Genomic DNA, 14256 nt, shown 5'->3' with positions numbered 1-14256 from the left:
GAACAAGTAGCTCCCCACCTTTTCTCCCCATGTGTCTTGTGACCGTGGGCTGTGCTCCCTCGGGGCTCCATGGCTCTAGCCTCCACCTCTGGGGAGCTGGGTGAGGAGGGTGCTTTGGCAGGAAGAGCTGCAGGGTGGAGGGTGTGCCCATAGCCGGAGCTGGATTCCAGCATAGCCAGCCCAGATTAAGGCTGCAACGCAGCTGTTCTTTATAGCTGAAGTCCCTGCTTGCCATTTGTGACTATTTAAAAGGCATTTTCACTGAATTTATGGCCAGAGTAGGAGAGGGACACTTATTATTTCAAGCTGATTTGAATAAACAATTATGCAGCAAATGCATTATTAATGAAAAGCTTCTCATTCCTGTCGGCAAACACATTACTCCCCTGGTTCCCACAGGGGCCGCCTGGCTCCCACGGGTGCCCTGGAAGTGCCCCGGCTCCTCAGACCTTGGGGAACATACTCTGCCACTGTGCTCTGCCTCCTCCAGGTTGACACTGAATTTTAACAAAATCAAATCTTACGTCGAAGGCTTCCCCTGGTGCCTCAAATCTCTTCCTTCATGTTTTGGCCTCTTTTATGTGTTGACTTTTGTGCAAAGAGAAAGAGAGGGCAGAGAGGCTTGGCAAGGGTTGCTTGGCACCACTCTGGACAGGTGGAGGAGTGGCCGGGATGCCTGCCAGCCTAGCAGTCCTCAAGACGTGGGAGGCAGTGGACACTCGCTGGTGATGACGAGGTGCTCCTTCCTGCTGTTGCTGGAGACGGACCTTCAGGAGATGCTGATGTGCTGTTGTCCACCTTGAAAGCAGTCAGCCCCTCTCTCCTTCCCTCCTGCACAGGGCTGAACCTGTCCTCACCCGAATCAAGGAGAACCGGAAGCGGATCATCTCACCATCCTTTGATAACATTAAATACGACAACTTTGAGATAGAAGAGTACCCACTGGCTGCCCAGGGCTTTGACTGGGAGCTGTGGTGCCGCTACTTAAATCCGCCCAAGGCCTGGTGGAAGCTGGAGAACTCCACTGCCCCAATCAGGTACAGCATCCTTGCCTGTGGCTCTCTCAGCTGTGGCCTCCATGCAGGGCTCCCCTCCCTGCCCAGAGCATATTCTCCAAACTCTGGGGATGGCAGAATGGAGGAAAGGTGGGAGGAATTCATTGCGATCTTCAGTCCGCCAGGCAGGTGGAGTGGGTGGCAAGTGGGGCCATGAGAAAGTCTTCGCGCCTTAGCGTTTGTGCTTGTTTGTAGATGGTTGGGTTGGGCATGGACACCCATATGTGAAGTTCATAGTCAAGGAGCAGGTTCAAAGGGACTGGAAGGAGGGATATAGACCAGAAGCACCACGTAATGAGGTAGAGAGATGGAGAAGCCAGACCAGACCACGGGCCTTGTGCTCCTTGGTGCTGTTCAGGTTTCGTCCTATATGACTCAAACGAAAGTGGCTTCACACTGCATTTCAAAGCTCTCAAGTCCCCCTGTCTTCAGTCCCCTGTGCAGCCTCTGCTGTTATAGATAGGACTTCTGCACAGCTGTCCCCACCAGCCGTGCTTCTGTCTGTGTGGATGACAGGTGGGTGTCTGTGCTCCTTGGCTGCTAAACACACAGACAGCACCAGAAGATGCCCTAGAACACAGTTGCTGGACTGTAGAGGAGATTAAAGCTGATGTTGCTTTGTATTGCATGAGACAGAAAGATTATGAAAAATATAATTGAAAGTAGATGATGATTACATAAGGATCAAATTTTTTCCTTGCTGGAAGTACAAAAGATATTCATGTTTAAACCAGAATGGAAGAGAACCTGCTTAACTTCCCTGTGGTTACCTCTGCTACTTGGTTTGCTATAATAAAATACCCGAGGCCATATCATTTATTTAAAAAGAAAAAAAAATGTTTATTTAGCTCAGAGCATGACAAGGTAAAAATCCAACCCTGGGTGACCTCCCTGGTCAGCTTCTGACAGAGGGCTTCTGAATGCACGATAACAAGGCAGATGGTGGCTGGGCAGGAGCAAGAGAGGAAGCAGCCACGTGCAGAAGGGGTCGAGTGTCCAGTGCTTTGTTTTAGGGCTGCCTGCTTTCTTGAGAACTAGCCTGACCCTGCCAGAACTGCGTTCATCTCTTCTGGGTGTGGTGCCCACGGCCTGATCACCCTCCACAAAGTCTTATCCCGAAAATCTATCTCGCCCGCCTTGTCTGTGAGGGCTCAGCCCCACTTCTGTGTCACTGAGTATTTGTGGCAGCCTCAAGGAATCAGTCAGTGTGTTTTCACAGAAGAACTGCGCGTTCCATTTCTAAGACTGTGTGCATTCACTTCCACCAGGAAGGTCAGAGCCGTATCTGTGAGTCTACATCAAGAACTGTGACGGAGGACCTCAATTTTCCCATGCCTTCTGCCTGGCACCCAATTTGGTGTAATTTTTAGGTCCTTCCAGACATAATTTATGATTTTTAGTGTGTTTCACTTTTTCTCATTATATTTCCAAACCCTTTCAGCAATGCTGGAGGGAATAAATCAGTAACACTTTTCGGCTGATCAGTCCACTGAACGCCCTGGCCCATTAATAAGTAATGGGCTTCCTGAGGTGGCCTGAGCGCCAGATTCTGTTCCTTCCCTAACCTAGCGGGCCAGGTGAGGCAGAACCCCTCCCACGTACTCTGGAAGTTCCAAGTGCCCTGTCATGTCCAGTTCTCATGAGTGCAGGATCTTGTATTCAGACAAGGGATCCTCTGGGTTCATCTGATCAGTAAGTGCATCTTTTTAAATGATCTTCGAGGTGCAAGGTGTTTCCCAGAGGCTTTCTGGAGCTTTCCTTTATGTAATTGAGCCCCTGTGAAGTGGTAGCTGATCCTAGGTCCTGTGGATTCAGGGCCTCAGAAAAGCAGGTCTCTTCTCAGAGATACACAGCAAGAAGTGGGATTATCTCCACGTACTCACACAGCAGGAAGTGGGATTATCTCCACATACTCGCTGCAGGGGCCCATGTCCATCAGGCATCCTCCGCCAGAGCCAGCTGTCAGCTCACTTTAGGAGTATGGGTTGACCACGCTCCTGTGGTCTGTGAGGGTGAAGCCATTTATAATAGTATGGTGACCGGAAGGCAGTAGTGGCAGTGACCCCAGGGTGCCCACGTGCCTAGCAGCCTCCTGGATCAGCACTGTCCAGGGAGACAGCCTGCAAAATAGCCCTTTCTTTACACTGACAAATTCCCAATTTCAAAGACGGGTGCATTTGCATGGGATTGACAGATTCTCATCATTAAGGATCTTTCATTTCTCCTTGTCTCCTCCCAACTTCCAAATCCTTCAGCCATGAGTTGATAAAATGTCAGGCAAGGGCAACAAAGGGTAGCAGTGTGCAGAAGAACAATCAGAGTCACTTGCTGTCAGCAGAGGGCTTCCCGTGAGGTCCTACTGCCCTTGCTGGGTGTCTGCAGAAGCTCGGAGCCTTGAGGGGAGAAAGCTATTGACTCCATACCTGGGCATCTGCCTCAGCCCTTTGGTCTGTGGGGCATGTCCCCTGGCCCTCTGGAGTCCCCCGGATAGCAACGAGCCATTTCCCTGCAGGAATGCTACTGTCTTCTGAAAGCAACTTCTTCCCCCCACGTCGATATTGATTCCTCTGCACCCCAGAACCCACAGGAGTTTTTTAAACAGATCTGTTGACCCCCTGTCCTGCATATCTGCCATCCTCATGAACACCCCTCTGTCTGCAGATAAACCTACAGGCTACTTCCCAGGCTACCACAGCCTTTACCATCTGTTCCCAGCTACTGTTTCTAAGCAGACACAAGTTAACAGGAAGAACTCCAGTTGAGGGGGTGGGCAAGTTGGCACAGGTGCCCAGGGAGAAGCAGTTGGGCTGTGCAGCTCAGAGGTCAGGGTCGGCAGTGAGAGGCATGAACAAGTCAGTCTAGGTGGCAGGCTGGGCAGGTCCCTGTGCTAGGACACACACAAGCCCTGCTGGGAATGAGGTTGGCCCTGGGAATTAGGAGCTGCCCACCTGCTGCCCTAATAACCAGCATTCCAGGAATAGCTGGGAGAGCAGACCAGAGCCACTCTGAGAAAGTCGCCCACAGGGGCTCTGACAGCAGAGCCAGGGACAGCACGTCCTCCTGGGAGGCAGCTCTTACTGCTCAAGTGGCTCCCATGTGGTGGCCCTGTGCTCACCACTGGCCCATCTTCCTCTTCCCTACAGGAGCCCCGCCCTCATCGGATGCTTCATCGTGGACCGACAGTACTTCCAGGAGATCGGCCTGCTAGATGAAGGCATGGAGGTCTACGGTGGCGAGAATGTCGAGCTCGGAATCAGGGTGAGTGGGTTTCTTCACAGACAGCGAAAACTCAGCTTCTCCCAGGGTGAATGAGCATGGGTGTGAAGAAAGGGGACTTAAGGTCAAAGGTCACAGTCTGATTCTGATTTCTTTTTTTTTTCGTGTGTGTGTGTGTGTGTGTGTGTGTGTGTGGCCAGCTCAGCCCACCAGGGGGCGGGGCTGGCTGGCATGTGGTGCTGGGGGATTGAACCGCGGTCGTTGTGCTTTGCTAAGTTTGTTCTAAGTAGGTGCTTTAGACCACTGAGCCATCTCACCAGCCCCCTGATTCTGATTTCTTAAGCCTGGTCCATGTGTATGACAGGGGCCAGAAGCAGGGGACTTAGGGTGGAGCCTCAGGAACTTTCAGGAGGAGGAGGGCTTGGAAACCTGCTTGCTGGCAGTGGGGGAGGGGAGACTCGCACTGCCAACTCCAGGGAACCGCTTCTTTGTTAAAATCCACATAAGCACCATCAGGGTAGCCAGAGGTGTGTGTCAGGGAGGCAGCAGGCCGCAAGGGGTGGCACCCCACAGTGCTCCTCAGTCACCTCCCCACACTTCCATACGCTCCATCTCTTCCACAGCAGCCCACAGAACTTCTGCACAGACTGTGTCGAGAGAGACCTTCAGGGAAATAAACTCCTGCAGTGCAGACAACACAATGCAGCCAGGCTCACTCCACACTGGTTTTCTGACCACACTTGGTGCCGCCTGGGCTCGAGGCTTGTTGCCACCTCACACCCTCTTCTGAGCTCACTACCCATCCTGGCCCACGCTCATGTGTGGCTCCGTGAGAGGCACTGTTTAGTTTCTCACCCTATAGGACCGTGTCCTAGGCTTTGTGCTCCTACCTCTACTGGGGAAGAGATGAACCCAGAACGCCCCCCTGCCCTTCTTTAGAGGAACCATCAGGTGCCCTGGCATCGAGTAGCCACGTGATGAGGGATCTTCCCTACACCCAGGGAGTGCCCCTCATAAGCCCAGTGTTTGAACTGCACCTGCTAGTTCTCCTGAACAGATCTTCTCTTCCATCTACTTTTGATTCTGCTTTTGCCCGTCTGGACTGAGTGAGCCTCTCACAACACCTCCAGGACCTCACAGGGTCAGTGTGGGGCCCAGCGTGCCTCCGGGCTTAATCCTAGGACCTTGAGGACTGATAATAGGAATGGTCTTTCTAAAGCTGAGCTGAGGAAACACTTCCCAACATCTTTATTCACTAGAACCTCAAGAAGTGGCTTTGGGGGCAGGGAAAGTGCCTGGGCTCACTGGGCTAATGTATTCGTGGAGGACAGCGCCTGCATATTCGCCCTCATTTTTCCTGCCCTCCCTCCACTGGTCATTGATTCGCCGCTGGAGTCCTCGCTGTCTCGTTTTAGCACTGCTCCCAGATAAATGTTCGTCCCCCAAACACAGTATGTTTCGCCATGAGCTGCTGTCAGAAATTGGCCAAGCGGTCGGCACTGCCTCTGGCCCTTGTGTTCTCTGGTAAAAATGGCCAGGAATGCAGAAAGGGATTAGATTTGTGAGCTCTGCTTCCAGCATGTGTGTGAGTCCATCACAGAGCGATGGAGATTTCTAGCTTTCCCTTCCGTAGTTATAAAGCTATCCTGGAGTGTGGGGCTGGGCAAGGCCCTCAAATACATGTTAAAATATCTTTGGGTGGCTTTGGGTTTGGGGGTTAAAATACTGGATAAAATATTGTCTGAATGTTTCCTTTCCATCTCTTCCCTCCCGCTTGCTGGTGAAGAAGTCACTAGAGTTGAAGGAAACGTGGCTCTTTTTAAAAAGCTATTTATTTGGTACGGGGACTCACTATGCAGCTCAGACTTGTAGATTCCCCTGTCTGAGCCTCCCCTGAGCTAGGATTATAGGCGTGTGCCACCAGGCATGGTCTCAGTGGCCAGTTCAGCATGCCTGGGGGTAGGGCCGGCACAGCGTGTGGTACCAGGGATCGAACCAGGGTCCTTGTGCTTGCCAGGCAGGCACTTAGACCACTGAGCTATCTCCCAGCCATGGAAACATGGCTCTTAAAGCAGGCTGCAGCCCGTGTTCCCTGGCAGAACTGAGCACACACAGGTGGTGACTGCTTAACCTGATTTCAGCTCCCCCTTGAAGGGCTGCAGAGCTGCCTGGCATCTCCCAACCAGGCACCCTCCTTTGGGTGGTCATTAGTGCATTAGTGTTTTTCAAGCCAGTATCTCCATGCCTCAGTTTTTTCATCTATAAAATAATTGTCCCTCAGGGACCTGGGGATATAGCTCAGCAGCACAAGCACCTGTCTAGCAAGTGTAAGGTTCCGAGTCCCTCAGTATTGTGTGTAGAAGTGGGAAAAACACAGCTTTCACACCTTGCTTTTCCAGGGCCACATATGCAGAGTACTTCTCTGTTTTGGAACACAGAAGTGGAGTCATTTGCACTATGATTGAGAGCCCGCCCGGTGCTGGGTGTTTTACTTGCATTCTTTATCCACAACAAGCTATAGCGATAGATATTACTGTGCTATTTCCCTTGGTTTTCAGTTGAGAAAACTGAAAACATCTGTTCTCAAGGTCATGCAACTTATAAAAGATAAAGGACTCAATCCCAATGTTTATGAATCAATAAACATACCACAGTGATTGCTCCAGGGACAGAAGTCCTTTGTGCCTGTCCCCAGAGGTGTGACACCGTCCATGTGGCTTTTCCTTCCATTGCATTCAAGTCATGTCTATTGAATCAAGATTTAGAGCCTTACTGTCATTTTGCACTCAATTCTAGTACGCTGCCCCTGTGCATAAGTACCCAAGGCAATGAGAAACGGAAGGAACATCTGTGGCAGAGTGAAATAAGTGGGACATAAGAAGCGACATTGAATAGAAGACAGAAAGATTATATACCTTGTGACTATAAAAGTACTAAAATATATATTAAAAAGTATTCAAGAACTGCTAAGTGAGAGAAAAAAAAAAAAAAAAAAAAAACCTCAGAAACAGGTTGTAGGTTGAAATGAGTCCCCCAAAAGATGCGGAAGTCTCATGATCTTTTAGCAGAGGTGATGATCTTATTTGGAAAGAAGGCCTGTGCAGATGCAAGCAGGTTAAGATGAAGTCATACTGTGTGAGATGGGCCCGACCCAGTGTGACCCGGGCCGGATGAGAAGATGAAGATTTGGACACAGATAGACCGGGAGAGGAGACCCTGTGAATGTGGAGGTGGAGTGGGAGTTACAGCCCTTGGGGTGAGTCTGAGGCTGCGTGAGCAGCCGGAAGAGGTGGAGAGCAGGCCTTCCGGTGAGACCCTGAGGGAGCCTGGCCCTGCGCGCACGCACTGGGTTTCGGACTTCCGGCCACCACAACCGTGGAGAGTGGTTTCTGCTGAGTTAACAGTCTCACCCATGGGAGGTCTTTCTCACACCGCAAGGAAACGAATGCAGAGACCAAATATTTAGTGAGGCAGAGGATTCTGTGGTATTTAAAGAGAGCCTGGTGAGGTTGAAGTTGCCGTTTTCTCAACTTTCTAGAAACTGGGCTTGCTTCACTTTCTATAAAGCTGGTCTCCCAAGATTTGTTTTCTCCATATAAAGAATAAATTATCTCTCTGAAGAAAGATTCTGTTAGCCAGCCCACAAAACTTTTTACAGCTAGGCTTCCAAAGGATATGAGTTCAGTTTTTAAAAGATCACAAAAGATGAGAGAGAGAGAGAGAGAGAGAGAGAGAGACAGACAGACAGACAGACAGACAGACAGACAGTACCCTGACACAACATTGCAAAAGCAATGGACAATCAATTTTCATCCACAAAGTGTTGGAGTGTCGAATCAATCACACACAGGATATAAAGTATGTTAAATAATGTATTTAAATAATAAGAGAAAATTAAAAATATGAATAAAAGCAAGAGACTGTGAAAACAACCAGATAAAGTAAGTTAGAAGGTAGATCTAAATAAATTATCCAAAATCAGCCCAGAAAGACATCTACAAACAGGAAAGAAAAAACACGTTGAGAGATTTGTAGGATAGATGGAGATAATTTAATACAGTATCTCAAAATTCCAAATTTTGAGATAAAAAGAAGGACTCAGGCAACAAAAAAAAAAAAAAACAGTATTTGAATAGATAATGGATTAAAATTTTCCTAAATAGAATACCAGTCCCCAAATTTAGGAAGCCAACCTATCCCAAACAAGATGGACATTAGAGACATCCACACTTAGACATACTTAGAACTTCAGAATACAAAAGAAAATCTTATACCAGTAAAGAAAAAAAAAAAAGTGAGACTACCTAAAAAAACAGGGACAATTAGAATAACTACTGTCTCCTACAGCAACAATGGAATTCAGGGGACCATGAAATAGTATTTTCATTATCCTGATAGGATGCAATTGTTAACCTTTATATGTATACCCACTTCTACTATCCTTAAAAATCCAGGGTGAAAGAATTCAGACACACAAAAGACTGCAAGTCCTTGCCACTGGCAGACTGTCATAATTTTAAGGATTTCTCCCACAGAAATCCTGTGAGTCCATAGTGGGGCTTTGGGAAGGGATTAGGTCACGAGGAGAGCACAGCTGACTTGCTGTTGGGTGCTCTGTTCTGGTGGGAAGAGGCAGGTCCTGACAGCACACCCTGGAGGATTCTGTGTCCCTCCCTGGCTCCTCCCTTCTCTCTGCTTCCTGAAACATGAGCAGCTTTTCTTCTGCTATACCCCTCTGCCATCCTGTTTCTGCCTGGGAGCCAGCTGAAGGTGTACTGAAAAATCTAGGCTGAAGTTAGTTTCTCCTCCCTTAAACTGTAACAAGTAGTGTATCCCTAGCAACAAGAAAGTAACAAAGACACATACTGTCATTAAGTAAGTTGTAAAAGATATGCTGCAGGTCTAACGAAAATGATCCCAGATAAAGGAAGAATTTGCTAAAAATAATAAATATATGGCTAAACATAATAAAATATCAATAGAAATAACACAAGGATAATGCCGGCAGGATATTGAATCTTTTTTTTTTTTTTTTTTTTTTTTTTACGTATTTAGGGAAGGGTCTCCAGAGCCTACAGGGCCTCACTACACAAATCGGACTCATCGTGACTCTCCTGTTTTCAGCCTCCCAAGCACTGTGCCACCACAGGCAGTCTCAAATCCCGGGGGCGGGGCCACCACAGCATGCCTGGGAATCAAACCCTGCCTAAGCAGGCCCTTCAGTCCATTGAGCTATCAGGCCCGCCCTAGGATATTAAATCTTTATTCATCATGATATAGCATAGGAGCTGAAAGGAAGAACTGGAGTTAGTGTTTTAAAAGGCCCCTGTTGTTAGTGAGGGTAAGAAGAATGAAAAAAAAAAAAAAAAAAGACAAGTTAAACTTTCTGTAGAAGCCATGAAAATCACAGGTATGGAAAAATATAACTTCCAAAGTAGTTGAGGAAAAGTAAAGCATAAAAATGATAAGCAAGAAAGAAATGGAATGTAGAACAGGTTATGCAGAGAAAACATAAAATGAATTCAAATGTATCAGTAAATTTAAGTGAATTATATTAAAAGATAATCTTCAAATGGATTTTAAATTTTTAAAATTAACTATGGGCTATTTATAAGACACATATCTGAGGGACTTGCACGGGGGCATAAAGCAAAGATAGCTAAGCAGATTAAAGTGCCTGCTTAGGCAGACACAGGGACCAGGGTTCCATTCCCAGCAAGCCCTGTCGGTTCTGCCCCTTGGGTGCCCTGAGACGGTGATTGAGACTGGGCATGGTGGCGCACACCTGTAATCCCAGGGCTTGGGAGACTGAAAACAGGAGGAGGACCATGAATCTGATCTGTGTAGTAAGACGCTGTAGGCCCTGTACTAAATACAAAAAAACCCCAAACAAACAAAAAACACATATCTGAAGTAAAATATAGAGAGATCAAAATCCAACAGTATGGGAAAAGCCAGAGCGGGAAGATGGCAATCAAAAGATTGTTGCTATATTAACTTTAGGAAAGAATTACTACTAAAACCTGCATAAAGAAATCTACAGGATGACAAATGTGCAACTCCTTGAGAATATGTAACAATTATGGCTTATATGAATTTAATTGCACCATTTTAGTCAGTATAAAGTGAAAATTGACAGGATTAAAAGAAGACACTGACAGCTGTATTAACATTATAAAGGCTTTTATTAAATTTCTCCCAAGTAATTGATAGACCAACACAATTTGGCTTGAATCGGATGAGCATATATAGAACACACTACCTAACAATGGCTAAAAACGCCATTGTTGTCAAGAACTCATAGAATATTTATGAAATTTGACCATGCGCAGGGGCATAAAGCAAGCTGCAACAAGTATCAGTGGAAGTTTAAGCACCGTCTGTAGCACATTCTCTGATCACAGTAGAATTAAGAAATCCATAAAAAGTTGTAGATGCAAGACATATTTTTGTAAATATGGAAAACATGACATACTTTTAAATCATAGGCCAAAGAGGAAATGGCACTGGAAGTTTGAAAATATTTTGATCTGAAATCTACAGATAGACTCCATATACATTATGTGCAATAAAGCTAAAATTACACTCAAAATTGTTTAATATGTCATACCTATATTAGAAAGAAAAGTTGAAATAAGTATATAATGGAGCTAGCAAGATACATCAGAAAAAAGTGTATTTTAACTATACACTGAAAATACTGAACAACAAAAATTAATGTAATAGAATATACACACATACCTGTAGAAAAGTTCAATAAACCCAAACTTGGTTCTTTGGAAAGAGTAATCAAACTGATATTTAGTAGTAGAAAGAAAGAGCCAGAGAAAGAAAAATATTAGAAGTGAAAGAAGGGACATTGATACGGCTAAGACAGTGAAAAAACATTAAGAGAAATTTATAACTTTTTGCCAAAATTTGAAGACTCGAATGAAAACAATAAATTTGTAGAAAAATGTAGCTTATAAAAATTGACCCAAGAAGAAATAAAAACCCCAATAGTCCTGTACCTCTTAACTAAATTGGACCCATAATGTAAAATATTCTCACAAATGAAAATCTAGGACCAGATGATTTTACCATTAAGTACTTCCATGCTTTGAAGAAACACAGTACCTTTAAGTACTTTCCAATGTGTATAAATCATTTGAAATGAGAATACGTAGAAGATAGATAACAAGTATCTGACAACATAGCAGCCTACATCTATTTCTTTTAAAGCTAAACGCCCAGGATTCACAGTGCAATTTCTGGTGATCGCAAGCTTCCTTGGTCGTAAAGCCATAAACTATTCTGTATGCCTGTTCTCTAAGTTGGAAGGTCCATACACATATCTAAAAATTTCTTTGGAAAATTTGAAGTTTGTGAAGTTTCCTTTACTTCAGCAGCTCATGAGTTTGTAGAGAACTGAGGTGGCTAACTTGGTTTGGAACTCTAACCTGCTTGTTTGTCCTTGCAATTAAATTCTTTAATATAGATAAAGGGGTTCTACGGCTTTCTGCAATGGAAAGAAACAAGAAGGGTAAGGAACACTAGAGATGCCGCCTGGGCTGTACCAGTAATATCCCAGAGGTCCAGGGCAGGCAATCAGATGAAAATGACCCCTTGGGCTGGGGATATGGCTCATTGGCATAAGTGCCTGCCTGGCAAGCGCAAAGTCCTGAGTTTGATCCCCAGTACTGCAAAAAATAAATAAATAAATAAATAAATAATAAGGGGGGGTACCCCTGGCCATCATGCTCCTCTGGTAGAGGGTTTTTCTAGTATGGATTAAACAATTTGTTATTTGAGAAGAGTTTAGCAGACAGAGATCCCTGTGGGATACTTGGGTGTACACTCCATGGGTGTAACTGCAAGTCAAAGCTCCCATCTGGAGCTTTGCACCTAGGGTTTCTTACGGTAGGTACCTCAGAGCCTCTGTCTTGGAATGCTAACTACCATTTGCCTCTTGAGAATATTGTCTGCTGTTCTGGCCACTGCTAAGTAATTTTTGCATCCTCCTGGATAACTTTTTATTACCTGTTCCTAAGACTGAATTGTTGAATTCTTTATTCTCCAGCGCTGACCTTATCTCACTTAACTTACTGTTTCCTAGGTTTATTAGAAGGCCTGAGGAGAAGTGGAATCCCTTGCTGTGGGAGAATTGCTCAACTAGTTTAGTAACATCTAGGAGAGGAGGAAGTCTAGTTGATGGGCTCCACCTTTTGACCTTGGGGAACACCGAAGAATTAAAGTCCTGGGGCCGGGGAGATGGCTCAGTAGACTAAGTGCTTCCTTGGCAAGTGCAAGGGCCTGAGTTCAATACCCGGTTCTGAAAAAAAAAGGAAAAGAATTCAAGTCCTTATTTGGATAGCCTTATTTAACAGCTTAATAATGCAGAGGCTTGCACTGGAGATATCCCAGTGCCTCGGAAGGCGACTGCGCTCTCCTCATGAAGTCTTCCTGTTCTGGTCTACTAGTTTCTTCCCCCTTTTTAAATCTTATTTCTTGGCCATGAAGCAGCTCATACTGAAACATGCCCCATAATAAATGCCAATTCAACAGGGCATGTGTGATGAAGGGACCAAGGAAAGCACGGACACAGTAGTGGTAGGCTTCATAAAGTGTATAGCTGTCACACCCATAGTCTCAGCAGCACTCACACCCATAATCCTAGTGGATCATGAGTTAATCCCAAACTCTAGACGTCTACCCCATGACTGCATGAGGCTTTGGGGGGACAGCTAGACACAAACCATAACACCTCCATGACTGTTTAGATTTACTTGTTCCTGACCTACATTTATCTGTTGCTTCCATGTCAATTAAACAGGTACTATTCCGCATATCCATGTTTGAAAAGTTCTTTCTCTATAATTGTCCTGTTTATGCATACTAGAATCAAATGCTATAAGCACCAGGTTTATTATCTTAATAGTGTTATGTGATTAAAAATATTAATGTTGACCAAAAAAATTAGTTCATTCTTATGCTTTATTAGCTCACTCTCATAATTATTGTTTTTAACAACAAAAATAATAAATCAATTTAAGTACTTTATAAACTATAAAATGTTCTATATAAACATGATCATATTTATTATACATGTAAATATGTATCTTGCATAAATATACTTCCATGTATATGGTGTTGCATTAATTTATACAACTATAGTTCTGCTGAACTTTTTATTTAACTATCACTCAGGAATCTATGTTGTAAGCAAAGAAAACTGACTCAGGTAAACTAAAAAACAAAAGGAATTCATAGGAAGGCTCTTGGGTGTCGAGGAAATAAAGAGGTCAGTAGAAGTGGATTCAGGAAAAGGACAAGGAGAGGAACACAGCAGGAGCACAGCCAATGCCACGTGGTATTCGCAGTCCACTGAGGGATCATCTCTGACCCTGCTGTCAGAACTAAGCAGTCATGGAGGTGTTATGGTTTGTGTCTAGTTGCCTCCCCAAAGCCTCATGCAGTCATGGGGCAGACTGCTAGAGTTTGTGATTGACTCATGATCTACTGGGATTATGGGTGTGAGTGTTACACCCAGCCTGGGGCCGACAGCCTGAATGCAACCTAAGAGAGACACGCTTGCTCTCTGTAGCTGTTGTTGCCACTGTTCTTACCCTTTTGCTCTTGCTCTCTTGCTCTTTGCCACCACCATAAATGGCTGCTCTCTTCCATGTGCAACTGTGTCTTGGAGCCAACTGAGTGTGGACGGAAACCTCCACTAACAGTGAGCTAAATAAACCTTTCCTTCCTTCATTTTGGGTGTTGGGTATTTGTCCCAGCAACGAGAGAAGAGTGACTGAGACAGGAGGAGATGAAAGAGACCCGCTCTTCTTCTTGCTCCAGCTGTGAATGAGTCTGGACTAGATTGAGCTGTTTGGAGGACAATACAGGAAAGAAGATAACTGTACCAAACAAGACTTTGTTGGACAACCATGTGACATGTTGACAAGTTACCAACTTCTTCTCTGAGTATCTAAGCTTAAGGTCCTATCAC

At 45.4% G+C, this 14256-nt stretch overlaps 1 protein-coding gene across 1 annotated transcript in view; it reads left to right on the top strand.

The window, feature by feature from the left end:
• Galnt18 (polypeptide N-acetylgalactosaminyltransferase 18) overlaps positions 1-14256 on the top strand; it is a 346030-nt gene that overhangs the window by 243118 nt on the left and 88656 nt on the right. The window contains exons 5-6 of the mRNA XM_004634877.2: positions 840-1037; positions 4199-4313. Coding sequence (XP_004634934.1) covers positions 840-1037; positions 4199-4313 — 313 coding nt within the window. The remainder of the gene's footprint in view (positions 1-839; positions 1038-4198; positions 4314-14256) is intronic.

This window comes from Octodon degus, unplaced genomic scaffold (assembly GCF_000260255.1).
Source record: "Octodon degus isolate 3935 unplaced genomic scaffold, OctDeg1.0 scaffold00067, whole genome shotgun sequence".
Lineage (NCBI taxonomy): Eukaryota > Metazoa > Chordata > Mammalia > Rodentia > Octodontidae > Octodon > Octodon degus.
The sequence above is the reverse complement of the archived record's forward strand: the minus strand, read 5'-3'. Positions and strand labels throughout refer to the sequence as shown.